We start from the raw sequence: 20,554 nt of genomic DNA, 5'->3' as shown, positions 1-20,554 counted from the left end.
TAGAAGGCGTTCAATTGCACAAGATAAACAGAAAAATGGGAAAGTATTTATTTATTTGAAACAAATATATTTAAAGATACATTTCAGTTGTGGTACATCTACGTATACAAGATATATATACACCTACATAAATGGCACAAATAAATATTGTAAATAATGAATAAATATTTATTTCAGAAACTGATGTAAACGATTTGTACAGATATTTACAGGGAACTAAAAGGGTTTTTCAACAATGACTTCCATTATGCATACATATACACATACTGTAGATTCAGGAATAGGCGACTCATCATCTCATATTGACTAAAAACAAACAATTAAATACAAGAACACATTAAAAAGTCTTCTCACAGTTCCGAGAAATTCAATTTCATCTACACATGTAGCTACAAGCTGACATCTTGTTTATACAAAACAATAAAAAGCGATCGGAACAGTTTCAAAATATGAGGAGACTTCTAATCAGGCGGAACAGAGCAGAAACCACAGTGATTGATGGGTGTTAGAGGTTACGGGAATTTCCGAAATTGCAAGTGCGCACTGGCTAACACATACAGGTAGGACATGAGGTGCCGTTTTACCTGAAAATTATTCTAGGAACTGTTTAATAAATGTTGTATTCACCTGAAAGTATGAAAGTTGAATAAAATGAATGCGGTTCAATTGCATGTTGAAAATGAACGCCAAGTCTTAGTCTAGTGATACTGGCCTATATTATAGGATCCTACACACGTTTAGTTTCGAAACGCTAAGGTATTTTGAGTATTTTGAGTACTATGATTAATAAAAGTGCTTCGTTTCACTCACTTTGCCATGAAGTGCTAATAGCTGGCACTTTCACAATTTGTTCGAGCCTCCTGCCACCCGCACTATTTGCATGTACATACGTACATATGTATATAGGTACACCCGACTTAAAGCGTCCCCAAAAGTTCTCTCCGTTCTCCCAAAGCTCCCATGATCACTACATGCGTTGATGTCGGCAGAGGAGTCGGCAGCGACTGCGGCAGAGCAGCTTATAAATACCAGATGCTCGACGTTCTGAGGCAGTTAGTTTTAAACTGCGACTTGAAGCGGCCACATCGTCGGATCAAGCAACCTATAACCACTTTCGTGAGTGCCACAAGTGCCCGTTTCTTTCGATTAAAACTACCAAACAGCCGAAGGAGCCGGAGACATTTGATAATTGAGTGTGTGCCAATTTGTTGTAAAACAAGACAATTCACAATAATTATACGTGAGCGACAGGCAGCATATGTATGTTATGTCGTCTATCCGTATATTCACAATTAATGCGTGAAGACAGTGGAAAATTTTCTTCTTCGACCGCCGCTCTCACTCCCAAAATCAGTCACCTACATACGCGAGTGCAGCGCTGCGTGGAAAACCTGTATTTCTTCGGTTTCCCAGCTGATTTTTCCATCCATCGCAGTGAAATTTCTCGAATCCAACCAGCCATTCGGCCAGGCTCAGCCATTCCCTTGATTACAGCAACTTTCAGCTTGTCTCGTTCATTTACTTAGCTCCCAAACCGAGGCTCCAGATTAGGATTGTGATAGCGAACATGCTACGGCTGTGGGCCTGCCTACTCCTCCTGGGATCAATCCAGATACAGGCGGTTCCATTCTACGGCGAGTGAGTATTAATCCCAACATTTTCCACACTTTTTCGCGCTGTGTAGCGTTCGTTTCATGCACATTTCACGTAGTTTGTCTTAATGGTTAACATACATCGACATCTTCTGATAAGGCATGAACTAAATGTTTGATGTTATCGGAACACAATGGAAATGCCAGGAATGCCTGGGACCCACAAAATCAAACTATTGGAGCTCACCAAAATCGCAATACCCGTCTAATTTAACATTTACAAATTCATAGAATCATGGTACAAAATTTTACATAACATGCCAAACCGAAATATATGAAAACCCGTTTCGGAAACATCTCAAAAACACTTCGAAACAGGTACAAGATCAAACTGATTTCATTAACTATGACTAACTAGATCGATCCCACAACTGAAACGTTTTGAAACATTTCAATAATAACGTTCGTAACAAAATTAATGTAACCCACAATTTACCAAGAATTTTGTGTAAGCCATTATGATATTTTATAATCACGTTTTCAAATAAATGGCTGAAGACCAAGTGGTGGAAGTTCGACGCTAATTGCGAACAATAATCGTTATTATTAAGTGCTTAAGTCCCATAGAATGTTTGATGTTACCCCTGGTAGATGTTTCCCAAGCGCCCGACCTTTTAAACCTGTCCCAATAAATAAAATGTTGAATTCCAGTTCAAGTTCTGATGAGGTTGCCGAATTCGACGACTCTTCGGGTTCCTCACACGAGTCCTCAGATAAGTCCAGGTGAACTATAAGTAAACCCAGCAATCCCCATTCCCCAGTAGATTTGCTCATTCACAACTACTTACCAAAGCAAACATACCGACGAGGCTTACATGAGAAACAACTTTAAAATGCTTAAACAGTTTTAATATTTTTTTACTCACTGGTTCCGCCGGAGGGCCACCACAGTGACACCACATAAAAGTTGGCTAATACCGGGTTCAGTGCTTTTTATGACATTTTAAAGCCCACCAAGCACCGAGCCCTGTTTGTTCTTGGAGAAATTTTTAGCCCGCTAAACGAAACTGCAAATAAAGTTGACCGAAATGTTTATGGTAGCGAAGGCGCTGAAAGAGCGAAAAGTTCCCTCAGAAAGAAAGTCCAAAGCCCGGCGAGTACTGACCTCAATTGATAAACCTCAAACTGAAACTGTTGAGTCGCAGAGATAGTCTGCCAATAAATCCGCATCGAACCGGGTTGGTTCTTTGCCGCAATTGGGAATGCACAAAGGCCACGATCTGAGTCTTCCATTTGTCTTAGTTTTCTTCTTTTTTTTGCGAAAGATACTGCATCGCAAGAGAACAATGTGCAACTAAAGTGGGGCAACACCGCGGGACTTGGGCAACCAACATCTCCAACATCCACATCTTCATCCTCCGATCTTCGCCGGTCGCGCCACACTTGGCTGACTTTGCCACCTTTGGGTTCAATCCGCCGCAGGGCTCATCTTTGGCCAACAAATCTCGAACGGTTTTGGCCCTGAAAGCAATTGACATTTGACACGGCATAAAGTGGCATATTGTGGGAAGTGTAATGCGCCGGCTAAAGAATGCCCCCATCACAAACTCTATAATCTGCCCTCGAATTGGGTCACCCACAATTTGGTTGTTTTTTTCTGCCTGCCACGGCTGCGCTTTAATTAAATCAGGCAGCCATTTGGTTGGATCCATCTCTGCCCCCGACGTAAACATTTCCCTGGAAATTTCTGTGGCCAATGACTTTCGCTCTGGCTTCAACCGGGCAGAATTTAGTTTGTTTACGAATTGTATTCGGTTCACAGATTGGATATGCGGTCCATAGATATTCAGCGTAGGAGTGAAAACCTTGCTCACAAAACAAATACTTCAAATAATCATTAATCTATCACAAACTGCTGGGTCATTGATTTACTGCTAAATGCATATATTTAAAATCTCATCAAACAACATACAGTTGACAGTTTCAAAAATGTATATATTTGGAATTTTTTAAATCATATATACAAAATGAGATAACAAAAGAGTATTTATTCCTAGGTTTCAAAAAGCACTGTTTCCACTGCTAGATTTTTTATGTATTTTATTCAAATTTGTTCATGAACGTATGCATTTTTAAATATTCTTTCCATTGAATAATCAACGTGCCATTGTAACTATAATGAAAAACAAAAAAGTTTTTGACTTATTTTCAAGTAATCGGAAATATTCATGATAACGTGTTAGCGTACATTATTATTGCGAATAAATGAAGCATTACTTTGTATTGAATATTATGGTGTTTAGTTGATTGATGAACACACAATTGATTCAAACTGAGTGCTCTACCGCGCCAGCAATATGATATAAGTGATTTCTAGTGAATCTGACATGGTAGAAGCAGAAAAGAAAAAAGGAACACTATCATCTGGCAACTGGCCAAGCCTCTATATCGTAATGACGGCTTAAATCGTCTGTATCACTCCCAAAGCCGCTTTGAGCCCTGCCGATCACGTCCCGCCGGATGAGTCATCTTGGTCGGAGGCAGAACTCCAACCAGAAGTGAATCGGATACACAGAAGTACCTCAAAGTCAGCAACCCAACAAATTGTTTACGTTTCGCCTTTGCGGGCATTATTGTTTTATTATTTATTTCCAGCTAGTTTCGCTTTGTATTTTTATTTTATTTTTCATTTAGCTCTTATTATGAGCTTTTTTTAATTAGCTCCCGCGAAGCGAATTTTAATGAGCCGCAGCGAAGATAGAAAAAGATTTGAAGTTGCCTAACGCGTATCTCTTCATAGAAAGTATAGTATCTGAGTCAGTTTCTAGATTTCGAATGCATTGGGAGACACAGCAAAAAAACCCAAATCCGTTGACATAAATCTCAGTTGATGGATGGCAAGTGCAGGAACATTGCTCAAGTTTTGTTCGCCTTTTTCAGCGATTGTTTCGGCACTTAAAAAGTTATTTTCATTTGATTCTAAATAAGAGCTCCCCTGAGAGGCGCTTAGTATGCGGCACAGGTAAATGCTGCGCAAAAAACCTAAACAATGAGCACGATCAGCATATATACTACACAGATATATGCAGATATATATGTATTTAGTTTTGTGGGGGCTAGAGCTGAGCTTCTTTTTATGCGAGGCAACAATGAAGGCATATGAATTATTGGGTCCCGGTTCCGTTTCGATTCGTTCCGCTCGCCACTGGAATTTGCATGAACACACGAACACACACACTCACAGCATATACTGTATACACTAACCACAACACTCTACACCACCACCCACCACCCAGCTTTATGCCACATCTAACCCACCCATTGCCGGCGCATCGCAACCTGTTCGCGCCCCTGCCCTTCGCACCACTTGCACCACTCGAGCCACACGATCCACTGCATGCCCAGGCTTCGCAGCGGATGGCGAGCGTCTGGAGCGGCCCTGCCCCGCTGGCTCCGCAGCTCCACTCATCTCACCTGTTGCCCCTATTCAGCAGCGGCTTCGACACCGAGTTCGTGCCCCTGGAGCACCAGCACCAGCAGCAGCCGCAGCCGCAGGGACGCCAGGAGACGGCGGCCACCGTTCCCGCTCAAACTCCCGGCGGCGTGGAGCAGAAGCCCTTCAGTAAGTGCTCCCTATGGGATATATATTTAGAAATAGGATTAAAATCAATTGAAGTGGAAGTCCGAAACTCTTCTAATTGTTCCGCTTGCAATTATTTCCAAGTCTAATTCTCAATCTCAAATTAAATCTGCATTTCAATCTAAAATTGAATCTAAGACGCGACTAATCGCAATCCATAAACTACTTTGCACCAGCAAGAGCTGGCCCACCTTGATCAACAATCAATTGCTTAATTATAGTGATTGAACAATGCCATGAAAAGTGCACTTTAAAGAATATTATGTACAAACTTAAGCTCAGCGTAATTAAAACTGCTACTAAAATATATTCTAAGTGTGTTCAGATATTGTCATAAACTTGAATTTGCAGCACAGCATTAAATGTTTCCTTACTTCGCAGATGTGGACACCATCACCACGGATGTGAATGCACCGAATCCAGCCATATTCTTCCAGCAGTCGTTCCCCTTCTTTGGCAATGAGTTCTTCAACTCGTTCGGAGGCTTCGGCTTTGGAGCTGCCCAGGAGCCCTGGTGGAAGGGGTGAGTGGCATCGATCAAGGGCACTAGATGGCTAAAAAGTTATGGTCAGTAATTTGGCGTCTTTCCTAATCGCCGCACTCGAGTGATTCTGCGTCCAACTTCGCTGTTCTTGGCATTTGGCAATTAAAACAGCACAATGTCAAGTTCATACGACCCATTAAATATGTGATTGTCTATACGGTGTATGGTGTCTTCCAAAGTAAGCTGTAATTGTGATGGGTTTGATGGGTTATCACCATTATAGAGGCAATCGAGCATATCAATTAGGTAGCAAATACCTACTTAAATAATTTTCCATCCAAGATTACCCGCAGCTGAGGCTGCTTAATATTTTTCCAGGGATCGATTGCTTATGTGATTAATTGCCCAACCAGATGGGCACTGTGCAAGTATATGGGGAAAAGTGAATGAATATATAGAGATATAGTGTTATAGTGACTACATTGGATAAGTGCACAACTACACGGTTTCCTCAGCCGAGCTTGCACTTTTATAAATTGCGAAATCCACTTGTCGTCTTTTTTGTAGTGTGCGATGAACTCGTTGCTGCGGGCATAGTAAAATGAAAGTCACAGATGTGGCAAATTGAAAAATTAGCTGCATTACAAACTACATACTCGTATGTATATTGTTTATATGCGACTGCTATATGCTATATGGTTCAGTGAGAAATTTCTAAAATCTACGCACACAATGAGTTCGCATTCAGAAGCCAAAACTGCGAGGCGTCTCATCGCTGCCATAATTGAATTGATGGACTGGCAAAGCTGTTAAGCCAACACACGAACGCGTTTATATAAAAGTCAGTTTGTATAGTATAACTATGCTTTCTATGCCGCCTCATTGTGCAAATCCATTGGGCAAACAGTCGGTTGGCGAGCACTGATCAACCAACAAAGTTGGATTGGATTCGGAGTTGTGGGTATATGGCAATTTTAGGGTTGAATCAGAATTATACTGTGGGCTCTGTGAGTATAGTACATTGACATTTCGATTTGCACGTCTGATATATGGCCAACTCATTAGCAGGGAATTTGTAGGTTTGGCTAGAGAGCTGTATAAAGGAATTTTGTGAAAAACCTAACAAGGTCTTGTTAGTAATTGCTTACAAGTTATAAGCACCATATATGTACATATATTCAAAGACCTAGTGCACGATTACCACATCACTTAGTTAACCAACATCCAATCTTTCGATTCATTCAGACCCAATGTGTGCACCGAAAAGGAGGAAGACGAGACCGTGGCCACCGAAACGGAGGGTGAAGAAACCGTGGACACCTTTGGCCAGGAACGTGATGGCGTTACCAACGTGGTGCGATCCCCACTCTTTGGCCAGTTCCAATTCAGCGTGAACTCCTGCGCGGAGAAGCCCAACAAGCACGTCTGCACCAAGATGTAAGCAGATTACACTAGGATTACCTAATACGCGTATAATCCAATTGATTGAATACCTAATCCCCTCCAGCGTGAATCAAAATGGCAAGAAGAAAACGCTGACGCTGACCCGCCAGTGCTGCCATGGATATGGACGCCCCAGAAACGCCGACTTCACGACGCCCTGCGAGAAGATCGACATCAAGGACGTGGAGGCCACGGCCAGTGACATGGGTGCCAAGGAGTTCCTGGAGAGCGCTCGCACTGCCGGCGAACTGGCCGATATGCTCGGCGCCGGCAGTGGCAAGAAGGTGACCCTCTTCGTGCCCAACGACGCCGCCTTCATGGAGTACCGTGGTCACCATCAGCAAGAGAATGTGAGTGTGCCTTTGGTTACTTAAAGTAATCTGAATAAAGTTGTCTTTCTTATTGCAAACAACAGAATGTTGAAGATGCCAAGGCCGAGGCTTCCAAGCCATCCATCTACAAACTGCACGCTGTGCTCGGCGAAGTTCAGCTGGAGGACGTGCCCAATGAGAAGCTTCTGCAGACGGAGCTGCCTGACCAGAAGATCCGCATCAACAGCTACCAGCTGCCTGCGGCTTTGGGCTTGGAACCCTACCGCTTTGCCGCCAACTGTGTGCCCATCGAGAAGCACGACAAGCTCTCGGAGCAGGCCCTCGTCCACACTCTGGGTGGAGTGCTGAAGCCGCTGACCAAGAACCTGATGGACATCATCAGGGAGCGTGCGGATATGTCCATTATGCGCACTGTTCTGGAGAAGACCAACCTGAGCGCCATGCTGGAGGATGACAAGCCGGTGACCATCTTTGTGCCCACCGATGCCGCCTTCGACAAGTTGGAACCCCATCTGCGTCGTGCCCTCAAGGAGGGTCGTGGTTGTGCCTCAAGTGAGTTGTTCGGGAAACTAACCCACAACCAGTTGACTAACACAAAATGATTCGCATTCATTCCGTAGACATCCTGAAGAACCACTTGCTGGACCTCACCTTCTGCTCGCTGGCCACTGTTCCGGGCGCCAAGACGACTGCCTACAATCTGCTGGGAGAACCCCTGCTCCTCAACCGCACTAACCGCGCGGCGAATCAGACTGGGCCGACTCCCATCTACATCAACAACCTGGCCAAAATAATTGAGGCCGATATCATGGGCACCAATGGTGTCCTGCACGTGATCGACACCATCCTGCCCACCGAGTCAGCTCTGCCCATGACCACGCTGATGTCGCAAAAGAACCTGACCATCTTCCAGCGACTGCTGGAGGCCTCTGGCTACGATGATCAGTTCGACGATCTGGACAACGTGACCATCTTTGCACCCACTGACAAGGCTCTGCAGAATACGGAATGGGCTCGCATGCTCAAGGAAAAGCCGGAGCTGCTGGATCATAACTTGGATCTGCTAGAGTTCCTCAACTACCATGTCGTCAAGCCCATGATCAAAACTTGTGACCTGTCGGAGAAGTCCCTGCCCACGGTTGCTGGATCCAGTGTGCGTCTGAATCTCTACTCCACACATGCCCTCTTCTCGGACGTGATGAACCGGGCAACGGTCAACTGCGCCCGTCTGGTGCACTTCGATGACGAGAGCTGCGGATCCGTCCTCCACCAGGTGGATCGTGCTTTGGCGCCACCCAAGAATGTGAGTTCCTAGAGGTTTTCCAGGAATATATTGCTTAAGTTTGTTTGTAAATTTGCCCGCAGAACATGCTTAAGCTGCTGGAGGCTAATCCCAACTACAGCAAGTTCCTGGAGCTGGTTCGCAAGGCTAATCTCACCCAGCTGCTGTCCAACGATTCGAGGAGTCTCACCCTGCTGGTGCCCAAGAACGATGTCTTCGAGGAGCTGAACGAGTCCGGCGAGGGCTTCAAGCCCGCCGATCCCATGTCCCTGGTCAAGACCCATATCGTTGAGGATGTTGTCTGTTGTGCCGGCATTATTCCAACCAACTGGCCATTTGTCCGCTCCATTGAGTCCATCTCTGGCCAGCATCTGCGCATCACCCGCGATCGCCGTCCCAAGATCGAGAACGCCGGCGTCACCAAGTGCGATGTGGTGGCCACCAATGGAATTCTCCACGAGATCAACGACATCATCGTGCCACGCCCACAGCGCCAGCAGCAGCGACCCCAGCTGATCCCGCCCGGAGCTGGCTATCAGCCACAGGGCGACTTCGATGTCTTCTTCTGAGCGTTGCTCGCACCCATCTCATGCATATTGATATATAAAGCAGATATTTATATTTACTCTTACGATTTGTCAATTGATTGGAAGCCACAAAAAGCTCGGAATCTTCGCTGATAAATAAAATAAATAGTCTTTAAACAAACATGAACTGAAGTATATTTATCGAAAGGTATTACCTGTTGCAGTTGCTGTAAACCTTCATTGGAAATGGGTTTTCCCTTTAAAGAAGGTGGTTCGTATATAATATCATGATTTTTAGAATCGTTCTTTCAGAGAGCTACATTAATAATGCGAGAAGATAGTTTAATGTATATGTATTGAATTAAGAGCGGGCATTCTCTTGCACAGCTGCTTTCACAAAGAGAAGCTTGCTAAGGGAGGAAAATCTATTTCGGAGCTCACTCATACATAGTGAAAAGTACTTTTTACCCCGACAGTTCTTATCTTTAGCTGCAAACCCGGACCTCGGATCATATAACAGTGCAATTTCATTAGGCATTCCTTTCATTCGAGCTGGTTAATTGAACAGAATAGGATGTCGGGATCACTGCCAGCTACGTTCGTCAAGGGCTTCCACGATGAGGAGCAGGTGCGTCGAATGGAGTACCGCCAACTGGGAACCACGGGTCTGCGAGTGTCCAAAATAGCTCTAGGTGGTGCCACCCTCTCCAAGCTCTTCTCCGATGACTTCGATCGCGAGGAGGGCATCCGCACGGTGCAGGAGGCCATTAGATCCGGCATCAACTACATAGACACCGCTCCCTTCTATGGCCAAGGCAAATCGGAGGAGTTGCTTGGCCAGGCGCTAAAGGATGTGCCACGGGAGGCCTATTATATAGCCACTAAGGTGGCACGCTATGAGTTGGATCCCAAGAAGATGTTCGACTATACGGCAGCCAAAGCTCGGCAGAGTGTGCAGCGTAGTCTGGAGCTGCTCCAGTTGGACAGGGTGGACGTGCTACAGGTGGGTTTGGTGGATTCCCCTATAAGCTGATGAACTAATGGAACCGTGATATGAAAGGTTCATGACGTGGACGCGGCACCCAGTCTGGACATGGTGCTGAGCGAGACCATACCCGTCCTCGAAGAGTACGTCCAGGCGGGAAAGGCTCGATTCATTGGGATCACCGCCTACGATGTGGACGTGCTGAAGGAGTGCGCGGAGCGGGGCAAGGTTCGCATCCAGGTGGTGCTAAACTACGCCCGCTACACCCTGTTGGACAACAGTCTGCTGCGCCACATGAAGGCCTTCCAGGAGCTGGGCGTGGGCGTTGTCTGTGCGGCCGCCCACTCGCTGGGACTCCTGAGCAATGCTGGACCCCAATCCTGGCATCCTGGCAGCCCGGAACTCCTGGCCGTGGGCAAACGGGGAGCCGAAATCTGCCAGCAGAGGAACGTGGAGCTGGGCAAGCTGGCCATGTACTATGCGATGCAACTGGATGGGGCGGCCACCTTCCTCATCGGCATCCCCAACCGAAAGCTGCTGCGGATTAACTTGGACGCGGTCTTCGATGGACTCACTCCCCATGAGCAGGAAGTGGTGCAGTATCTGCGCGAAAAGTAAGTTGGCCAACAACTGGTTGCGCCGAACAGGGAACTGTGCAAGTCGGATTTGGTGCAATTGCATCACGGGCACGAACTTGGCCTCGGCCTGGCCAAACTGGTTACTGGTCACTCGATCCAGTGCAGACTGCCCAAGTCCAATCGCCATTCCAATCGCCACAATACATTGGTTTCCTTCTCTGTCTTCGTTCCAGCGTCTTTACCAAGTCCTACAGCTGGGGCTCCACTTTATCCACGGTTAACATGTTCAAGTGACCACTTACCATGGGAATCGAATTCGAGCTCCAACAGCAAGAAATCTTTGAATATGCAGGAAGAGCGGATTTTGAATGAACTTTCGATTATAATATTCACTGAAATAAACTGTTATTACAAGAACATTTTCGAACTGAAATAACACCTGACAAGGCTTTCAAGTCCTGTATAATTTAATTATTCCGAGTTAGGATCAAAAATCAGGCCGAGCAAAAGATTAGATCATTTAACATTACTAAATACACGACAATGGTTTGTTTTTTCTATTTGCTGTAGATTTTGTTTACAAGCAAAGAGCGGTTTGATTTAGTTGATTACTATTTGTTTTCTTTGGTTGAGAGAAGAAAGCCTCTCTAAAGCAATTACCGTTTATTTCCCAACAGAATTCTTCTGGAGCAACTCTTTGTTAAGAACTACGTTCCCTTAAACGACATCCAATCCCTCTCTTCATTTTAATCCGAGAAGAGAAATCTTGAAAAGATTTGTTCAATTACTTTGAAACCGCTCCACTACAGAACGTACATCATTGGCACTCATTTCGCATGGCTCTTTGATAAGAGGCAATCTGTGATGTTCAAAATATAAGCTATAGATATGAAGGCAAAGAAGCCAGTACTTCTCCGACTGCCGATTGAATTTCAACAAACAGCGCAATATTTACGGATTATCGAAAATGTCTCGAACATTGCCGGCTACCTATGTGAAGGGATTCCACGACGAGGAGAAGGTGCGCCGGATGGAATATCGTAGTCTCGGAAAGACCGGGCTGCAAGTCTCGAAAGTCTCTTTCGGAGGCGGCGCCCTGTGCGCGAACTACGGGTAAGAGAAATCTTCGCAAATTCCACTACTCGCGTACACAGAAAGAAAACATTTTGGCCTTTATTTGAAAATCGATGTCTAATTGTTGAAATCAAAAGATATTTTATATAAAGTCTGCTTTGTTATAACGTTGTTATTCCTTAAGGAAATTCATTAATTTAAATTGCAGTTTCATCATACGTTATTAGCAGTTATTCAAGTTTTATTAATATACAAATTGTATTAATCGTTATGGTCATATATTCCCTTTCAGCTTTGATTTGGAGGAGGGTATCGAAACGGTGCACGAGGCCCTGAAATCGGGCATCAACTACATTGACACTGCTCCGTGGTACGGTCAGGGTCGCTCCGAGGAGGTCCTTGGACACGCACTGAAGAATGTGCCGCGGGAATCCTACTATATCGCCACGAAAGTGGCTCGCTATGAACTGGACTACGAGAACATGTTCGACTTCAGTGCCAAGAAGACGCGCGAGAGCGTGGAGAAGAGTCTGAAACTCCTGGGCCTGGACTACGTTGATGTCATCCAGATTCACGACATCGAGTTCGCCAAGGATCTGGACATTGTGATCAACGAGACACTGCCCACATTGGAGCAGCTGGTCAAGGAGGGCAAGGCCAGGTTCATTGGCGTGTCCGCTTACCCGATTTCGGTGCTCAAGGAGTTCCTGACCCGTGCAGCTGGACGGCTGGATGTGAGTTCATGGCATACAACTAAAACATTACATTTGACTATAATGACTATAATATTTGACTATACCAGACGGTCCTCACCTATGCCAGATACACTCTCACTGATGAAACGCTCCTGGAGTACCTGGATTTCTTCAAGTCCCAGAACCTGGGTGTCATCTGTGCCGCGGCTCATGCCCTCGGACTGCTGACCAACGGCGGACCACAGCCATGGCATCCGGCCAGTGATGAGCAGAAGGCCATTGCCCGGAGGGCATCGGAGGTGTGCAAGGAACGCGGCGTGGAGCTGGGAAAGCTGGCCATGTACTACACGATGAGCGGTCTGCCCGAGGTGTCCACCTTCCTCACGGGCATGCAGACGCGCCAGCTGCTGCGCATCAACCTGGATGCCTGCGAAGTGGGCCTCAGCGATAAGGAGCAGGAAGTGCTGCGGTACCTGCAAGCAAAGTGAGTGTCCGACTCGGAAGTTGGCCAAAAGCGGCACAGCGAAAATTGTGCAACTCGGATACAATGTTACCATTACATCATATCCCACTTCCCTGCCTGCCAATGGGGGTCCACTGCTCGGTTAGTTGTCCATACACGGCAGTGTGTGTGTGTGTGTGTGCATGATCATTGTCAATCTTGGCCATCGGTGCAGTAGGCACCAGACAACCTCTTCCCCGCTCCCCACTCCCCGGCAATTACTGACCACTTCCCCAAGTGCGCGGTATCTGCGATTCCCACCGGCTGGAAGTTGAACTTGTTGGGTCTCTCCACAGCAGCATTTCGTGCTCCACAAGCATTATCCATACACATCGGCGATACTTTTACTCCTTTTGCTTTGGCCAATTGCACTATCCTCTCTATGAAGGCATTATGTAAATTTAATATTTTCCTATTTTCAGTGTTTTGACCAAGCCTTTCCACTGGGAGGGCAATGAACTGGAGGTATATTGGGCAGCACTGAAGAAGAAATAATGCAATATGATCTTGAAATCGGAATGATAAATATGTGTTTTTACGAGAAATGATTTGTGTTTTCTTTGGGTGACCTTTACAGTGCCCTAGAAATGAACTTCAGATGGCTTGGGATGGAAAAATCAATTTAGTTGCAAACCAAAATTGATAAGCGTTTAATCAGCAAGTGATAACTCTCGCAGATAGCATTTAACAATAAGTAATTGCAGATAAGTGCTGAGCTCTTCAGCGAAAATAACATATATGTGACATATATTATAGGGTCATATTCCCTGTTAAATCATATGCAAGCTCGTTTAAATTAATTTGCAGTTCCAATGATGTTTATTTAAAAAACTTGAAAATTAATTGTACTAATTCGAGTTAATCCGAACAAATGCAGTCATCTTTTCCGAAATCCACAGCTATGAAAGCCAGCAAACACAAGGAGGCATAACAACTTAATCATCTGCAACAGAGCTTCCACAAGTCTCTCGAAGTAAATGCATTTTGGCCAATATTGAACAACGCCACTTCCACCTTTCGCTGGATTGGCATGGCCAAGCCGAGTCGTTAACTAATTACACTTTAATTAACGCAGTAAGCGAAAAACAAAAGACGTAGGCAACAACAAAAGGCAGTTGGAAAACTAACGAAGAAAATGAAAACCAACCTCAAGATGAAAACCACTGCTCAAATTATTAAATTCGTTGCATGAAGGAGAACCAAAGTCGAGACCGAAAGTCAGTCGCAAAAAACGGGGAAGTTTAATAACATTTTGAATAATGAACGGCAACCAAAAAAATCGGTTGAATGCAGCGCTAAAAATGCGAAACGAATGCATTCGAATGCACCGCAGCAGAAATCCACATGCCACACGCGAAAAGCGGAAATGTCTCTGGAGCGATGCCGCATTTTGTTTTCCTTAAACTGCCGCTTTAAATAAATACTGATACCCTGGAAAACAGGTATTTTGTGTGGGTTTAAGGTTAAGCTAACCATAATTATAGTTCGAAAATCTCTAAATTTATTGTAATTTATTATGCATAAGTTTTAAAAGTTTGGTTTAACCGCACCAGGCTAGACTTTTTCAAAAGTTTTTAAATTTAAAGGGCTCTGCAAGAATTTGAAATAAATAGTTTTTGGTCTCCAGAATGGGAATCTAAGCCTTCTTAAAGCAGTACTTCCTCAAATCACTTAGTGTACAATATTTAAATTATAACATAGAATATTGTAATGGGAACTCAATCTGTCTTCCTTATGGATCCATTTCAGATCCATCGTTGCTGCCAATAAATTTTCGCCTTATCAAAAGCGCAGTGCAATTAACGGTTTTCATGCTCTGCTATTGACCAAATTCTCACCGACGCTCTGTGGAAACGTCTCTTTCTCTCTTAAGTCGAGTCTTTTTCCAGTTTCTTCATCGCTTGCGGTGAGCGGAGCTTTTGAGTCGCGCTTATATGCGCTGCGCAGGCGCAATTGTTTCGTCAGTTTGAATCTTGGCTTGCAGCTGTGAAGATCTCTTCGAGAGGCAGGAAACTTCGCGATAACTTTACATCGTTTTGTCTTAAATAATAATAAAGTGCAATAATATGTCGGGATTAATGAATGCCTTTTTGCTTTTGTTCGCCTGCAATTTGCTGTTGGCTGTGCACGTCTCTGGCAATAAGCAGCAGAAGAATCAAAACCAAGGTAAGATCGTCGACTTGGGTCAACAAAAGAGCAACTTGACTGAATCATCCAGGCTGGGCGGAGAAATTCCCAATGCCAAGTTCTTTTGCTGCGCGCCGTTCTAGCCAGACCAAAATAAGCAGAAACCGGTTATCAATAATGCCGGCTATCTGAGAGATGAGTGAACTTCAACGGTTCGGTGAATAAGGTGCCTAGAAATGGTAGGCTCAGGTGGTTCTAACCGTTACTTACCAGAAGAAAGGCTTAGAAAAGAAATGGAGAGTAATAGTATCTAAAACTAAAAGAAAGTTGTACAAACTATACACAAATTCAAGAGTTTATCCGTTAGGTTTTTAGAAATATTAGGTATGTTTTTATGGTTATTAATTTTTTTAGTGGTAAAATCTTGCACTTGTCAGATACTTTTAGTCCATAGCAGAGAAATGTGTTACATAAACAACCTTTTCATGGGTATCATGAAATTGATTCGTCCTATTGCAGAAATCTGGGAACAAGACCTTTCGGACACCTTTAAAATCGAGGGCAGCGACCAGGGCATTCAGAAGGTGAACCTCAAGTGCGGAGCGGACTCCATGAACGTGGTGCTGGAGACGGAGAAGCCCTTCACGGGCGTTATGTACACTCGTGGAAGCTTCTACAAGCAGTCTGCGCCGTGCTTCATGAAGCCCACATCCAGCCAAGGATCCCGCACCATGGAGATGAACTTCCAGCTGGACCAGTGCCAAACGATCCGGGATGGTGACCTCTACACCAACATCGTGGTGATCCAGAACGACCCAGAGTTGATCACGCCCGGAGATTCGGCCTTCTCGCTGGAATGCGACTTCCGGCAGCCTCGCAGCCTGGACGTGGAGGCCAGCATGCAGGCCAGGGACAGGTAAGGTGTCAGATCCGAGTCCGAAGCTCTGATTACGATCTCTGATCTGCATTAGAAATCCACAAAAATTGCGTGGAGCACGCGGTGGAGCCCGCCAGCGCCAATAGATCTTTTCAACCACTCTAGATCTTTCCTCTTCGACTACAATCACCTCCAAAAGCTGTACATAAGGTACAAGAGAGATGACCAGTTTTTTACCTATACCCCCAAAACTAATGCCGGCCAAGTAGTGCTATACTAACTTTACACATTGCTGGTACACAACAAATAGTTATAGCCCAGATAAAAACTCATACCCAGAATCACACATTTTTCAGGTACAATGTACCATTTTCTTTAGTTCAGTGACTTTTTGAAGCCTAACTTGACTTGAAACTGGTTAGTTTCCAGGGATAATTGAATTCCACGCGAATTCTTTAGTTCTCTTGTTTTGACCCGAGCTTTCAATCAGTACAATACCCACATACATGCATTCCACAGAGTGGCCACTGGCTCGAAAATCACACTCACAAGTCCTGATCCCGCGGCACCCACGGAACACCTACACAACTCGGTGGTTAGCAACAGCGACTCGGTCGCATACATACCAAAGTTCAGCCGACCAAACAGAACCATACACCTGGGCTCTGTGGAGGAAGTGACGTTGCCATCGTCCTCCCAGGCGCGAGATGAGCTCTAGGAACACCTACACTGGACGAAACGGTACTAGAGTAGAAAACACGATACTCAGAGACATTATCACAACACTTAAAAAAAACACCACAGCTTACAGGTGAGATGACAGGACACGCTTTTGTTTGCCAACTGTGTTTTTGCTTGCTAGTGTTTGTTGCATATACCTTCCTCGATTCTTTACTATACAAAATTATTGAATTATTTACAGGAAATTAGCACAAAATGCGACGCAAGCGCCAATGGAAGCAAATTGATGGCAATTGTGCGGCACATGCACTAACACCACTTCATGTATTTTCATTTAAATGGTTTTTCATATCCTGTGATATTTTTTAAGTTTGTGTTTAATAAAAACTTGGCAAAAATAAGTGCAAACAATTTATTCTTTTTTTGTACCACAAAATTTATACAATATGTTATGGATTCTCTATACCACGCTTCCCTAAATTTTAAAAATGGACTTAAACGAATCCATTATCCTTTTGTTGCCAATTTAGATTTCATTTCAAAAAGCCCGCGCTTTTTAAAAACCCACCAGTTGCTGTGTAGCATGACCATATTATTTATCGACCATTCAGTATATTTTGCGTAGTAGCTTTGGTATCCTGTGCAGTCACACTGTTGGCGATAGCAGAAAATAAACAAAAGTACCGTAAAAACAAACTAATTCGCATTACTTGCAAAAAAAAAAATTACTAGTTACTTTTGTTTTTGACCTTGAAAACGGTAGACTTACTGGTTAATGGTGACAACCACTTAAGTAGAGTATATAGACCTGTGGAAGGGCAGTGAGTTAACCGTGTGGCCGCACTTTTTTCTACTTATCACTGCGCAGTCACAATTCACAATTGCGAATTGCACAAAGAACGTCAATATTTAGACATAAATCGAATTAACGCTGCACCCAAAAAGTGAATCCTCCGCCGACGAATGGATCATCGAGTACTTCTGTCGCTGCTCTTTGTGCTCAGCGGCACCTTCAACGTTCTGGTGGTGAAGTGAGTAGCAAGAGATCGCTTAATAATAGTAAATGATGGATCTAACTGAATGTGCACTCGCTGCTGTGCGTATTGCAGGTGGGCCAATCAACACCAGGTAATCGGCAGCGATGGCAAACTGCATGGCTTCCAACATCCAGTGGTGTTCACACTGCTCATGTTCCTGGGCGAGTTCCTGTGCTTTGTGGTCTTCAAGGTGATCCGCCTGATCTCCAGTCGTCGTGGAGTAAGTTCCAATGCCGGTTCGAACGTTGGATCGTAACCGACATAACTTTCGTGGTTTTGGAAGTTAGATTGTAATCATCTGGCAATCCACAGGTCATATCCGATCTGGATAGCATCTTGTCACAGGACAGCAGTGAGTTCCGCCCCGTGAGCATGCTACTGCCCACCTTGCTGGATGCGGTAGCCTCCATTTTGCTGTTCACCGGACTTTACTTGACTTATGCCACCAGCTTTCAGATGATAAGGGGTACTTCTATCAGCGAGTGGCCTTGCTTATCTTTACTTACGTTGCCCCATCTTTCCCGCAGGCGCCGCTCTGATCTTTGTGGGCATCTTCAGCACCATGTTTCTGAACCACACGCTGACCGGACGGCACTGGCTGGCCATCTTTACGATTTCTTGCGGCCTGCTGGACATTATCAGTCTGGACGTCCATCGTATTGAGTACGACCTGGTCACGTTGCCGTACACGGACTACAAACCCATTCTGACCGGCGACTTACTCATCATCATTGCTGAGATTCTACACGGACTGCAGTATGTTTGCGAGGAGAAACAGCTCAAGACCTCGAATGTGGCCCCACTGCAAGCTGCCGGCTGGCAGGGAATCTTCGGCTTGGGCATCTCCTCGCTGCTGGCCATTTGTATGAACTTCCTACCAAGCATCGATCCATTTAACCACAGTTCGCGTGCAGTTTTCGACGATTGGAGTGATCTCTTTGCGGCTGTGCAGGGGAATACCTCATTGATTATGGTTTTGATTGCCTTCACCATCTCGTGTGCCATGTACAACTTCATTGGACTTTTCATTGCGATGTACTCGTCCAGCGCCAATCGGCTTCTGGCCGATGGGCTACGCGTATACTTCATCTGGGTGTTTGTGATTATCATGGAGTGGGAGTACATGAATCTGGTCACGATCATGGGCTTCCTCATTCTGCAAATGGGTATCATTCTCTATCGACAGGCCCTGTTCCTCGACTGGTATAGAGCTGCTGTGGCCCGCTGGTATCGTGCTCGTTACGTGGACTTGAGTTCCGAGAATGCAGCTGTTCCGAACAGCCGGCCAGCGGATGTGATCTAAGGTAAGTGAGGAACAGCAGAAGTGAAAGGATTGTGATGAGAGAGATGGGCTGCAAATCAACCCTGGGCTGATTCTTGAAAATTACTTATCGATTATATGTATATATGCAATAAGAAAATACACACATTAAATGTTAATTGAGCTCCTAGTAGTCATCTCACGTTATTTAATTCACATTATTGGTTTTCATTGTTCCTATGACTGTATTATGACATAGCAGGATGGAATAATATATCAACATGATAACTGATGGAACAGAAAGTGGGCGAAGCTTTCTTCACTTTAATTTAAACAGATTTCTTTCGCTCAATGCCCAAGATCTTTTCGCCCACCCCCAAAAAGTAAAACATTTGCGCGATCCCAAATAGTGGCGCCAACACCATCACCCGACATAGACCGCCTTTAAAGAATGCCGTTACGCCCCCTTCCGTAAAGGTGCGATTCACACAGTCCATGACGCCTTTGAACTTCTTTTCGCTATCGGCTTGCAGACGAGTCTTGATTACATCAAAAGGGGTGACTAAGAAGGCAGAAGTCATTCCGGACAGGAGCCCCGCTATCAGAGACCAGTAGAAGACCGCTTCCCCAGAGCCGTCCGCCTTGCGTGGCCCTTGGTCATTTATATAGGCCATCAGCGGAAAGTACATGCACGAGAAGGTTATGTCCCGCACTCCTGTGGCGCCCACACCCTTGTACAAGCCGAAGATGCCGCGCTCACGAAGGAGCGTCTTGGTCAGTCCCAAGGCCGTTACCTTTTTCACCTCGCGTCCTGCCGCTCGATCGGCCGCAGCCACACGCCCCGAGTCCTGCATTTGTATCTTGAGGAGCTCCATTGGAGTGGTGACCACGATCTGGAAGAGTCCGGCAAGGCCGCCGGCCAAAGCTGCCAGGGACAATGGAAGAACGCCTTCATCGGAAGCCAGTTGGAACCGAAAGTAGTCGTTGGCGGCCAACTTGATGGCTTTTTCGGGCGTAATCAGCAGGATGTTCACCGCTGAGCCTCTGTACATTCCGAAGTAGCCTTCGGAGGCGATAGTCTTCCGGAAACAGTCGGCGCTAAGGCAGTAGAGTAATCCATTAGGCGGATAATAACACAACCTAAAAAGAAAACCCACTCACATGCTGGTGTACATGCGCTCGCCATTGGGACCTATTGTTTGGTTTTGCAGTCGCGTCTTTACCATGTCCAGTGGGTAGACGCATGACACTCCAATAATACCGGCAACACCGCCATTTATAATTTTTGGTAATATACTGTGATTGGTTAACAGTTAAATAATATTTGTAGTATTAAATAGATGGTAGCACTTTACTTACTTAAACTGTTGCGGTTTCTTTTTCTCAACTTGTTCCAACATTTTCTTCTAAAGCGAAGACAAATATAATATTCTACCA

General features: G+C 45.1%; 6 protein-coding genes across 14 annotated transcripts; 5 read left to right on the top strand and 1 right to left on the bottom strand.

Moving 5' to 3' along the window:
* Positions 1–1,032: 1,032 nt before the first annotated feature.
* Positions 1,033–9,481, top strand: LOC6553842 (periostin). Of its 7 annotated transcripts, none has more exons than XM_015154408.2 (10): positions 1,033–1,116; positions 1,505–1,638; positions 2,304–2,375; positions 5,084–5,214; positions 5,614–5,755; positions 6,962–7,153; positions 7,224–7,509; positions 7,575–8,043; positions 8,112–8,794; positions 8,857–9,481. In XM_015154408.2, the coding sequence occupies exons 1-10, from the start codon at positions 1,033–1,035 to the stop codon at positions 9,340–9,342; spliced, it is 2,679 nt and encodes an 892-aa protein (XP_015009894.2). In that variant the 3' UTR covers positions 9,343–9,481. The 7 variants fall into 7 exon arrangements, with proteins under 7 accessions (XP_015009894.2, XP_026833681.1, XP_015009889.2 ...); XM_026977880.1 differs by having other exon boundaries at positions 4,889–5,214; XM_001980445.3 differs by having other exon boundaries at positions 1,045–1,116; positions 1,527–1,638.
* Positions 9,482–9,808: 327 nt separating this feature from the next.
* Positions 9,809–11,282, top strand: LOC6553843 (L-galactose dehydrogenase). Its single transcript, XM_001980446.3, has 3 exons — positions 9,809–10,303; positions 10,361–10,899; positions 11,097–11,282. Exons 1-3 carry the CDS (start codon positions 9,875–9,877, stop codon positions 11,155–11,157), a joined length of 1,029 nt encoding a protein of 342 aa, XP_001980482.2. The 5' UTR covers positions 9,809–9,874; the 3' UTR covers positions 11,158–11,282.
* A 387-nt stretch (positions 11,283–11,669) lies between these two features.
* Positions 11,670–13,679, top strand: LOC6553784 (L-galactose dehydrogenase). Its single transcript, XM_001980447.3, has 4 exons — positions 11,670–11,976; positions 12,230–12,671; positions 12,740–13,116; positions 13,557–13,679. The coding sequence occupies exons 1-4, from the start codon at positions 11,831–11,833 to the stop codon at positions 13,627–13,629; spliced, it is 1,038 nt and encodes a 345-aa protein (XP_001980483.1). The 5' UTR covers positions 11,670–11,830; the 3' UTR covers positions 13,630–13,679.
* Positions 13,680–15,072: 1,393 nt separating this feature from the next.
* LOC6553785 lies at positions 15,073–17,167 on the top strand. Of its 3 annotated transcripts, none has more exons than XM_001980448.3 (4): positions 15,073–15,300; positions 15,781–16,177; positions 16,658–16,949; positions 17,061–17,096. In XM_001980448.3, the coding sequence occupies exons 1-3, from the start codon at positions 15,201–15,203 to the stop codon at positions 16,854–16,856; spliced, it is 696 nt and encodes a 231-aa protein (XP_001980484.1). In that variant the 5' UTR covers positions 15,073–15,200; the 3' UTR covers positions 16,857–16,949; positions 17,061–17,096. The 3 variants fall into 3 exon arrangements, with proteins under 3 accessions (XP_001980484.1, XP_026836396.1, XP_026836397.1); XM_026980595.1 differs by lacking the exon at positions 16,658–16,949 and adding an exon at positions 16,233–16,348 and having other exon boundaries at positions 17,061–17,095; XM_026980596.1 differs by lacking the exon at positions 16,658–16,949 and having other exon boundaries at positions 17,061–17,167.
* Positions 17,168–17,418: 251 nt separating this feature from the next.
* On the top strand, positions 17,419–19,329 carry LOC6553786 (solute carrier family 35 member F6). The gene is made up of 4 exons (XM_001980449.3): positions 17,419–17,850; positions 17,929–18,076; positions 18,169–18,322; positions 18,384–19,329. The coding sequence occupies exons 1-4, from the start codon at positions 17,783–17,785 to the stop codon at positions 19,157–19,159; spliced, it is 1,146 nt and encodes a 381-aa protein (XP_001980485.1). The 5' UTR covers positions 17,419–17,782; the 3' UTR covers positions 19,160–19,329.
* A 73-nt stretch (positions 19,330–19,402) lies between these two features.
* Positions 19,403–20,523, bottom strand: LOC6553787 (mitochondrial glutamate carrier 1). Its single transcript, XM_001980450.3, has 3 exons — positions 20,477–20,523; positions 20,279–20,413; positions 19,403–20,215 (listed from the first exon to the last, which is right to left on the bottom strand). The coding sequence occupies exons 1-3, from the start codon at positions 20,515–20,517 to the stop codon at positions 19,447–19,449; spliced, it is 945 nt and encodes a 314-aa protein (XP_001980486.3). The 5' UTR covers positions 20,518–20,523; the 3' UTR covers positions 19,403–19,446.
* Positions 20,524–20,554: the final 31 nt, after the last annotated feature.

Source organism: Drosophila erecta, unplaced genomic scaffold (genome assembly GCF_003286155.1).
Source record: "Drosophila erecta strain 14021-0224.00,06,07 unplaced genomic scaffold, DereRS2 tig00000000-arrow-pilon, whole genome shotgun sequence".
Taxonomy (NCBI): Eukaryota; Metazoa; Arthropoda; class Insecta; order Diptera; family Drosophilidae; genus Drosophila; species Drosophila erecta.
Note: the sequence above shows the minus strand (reverse complement) of the source record. Positions and strands in the feature narration are given on the sequence as shown.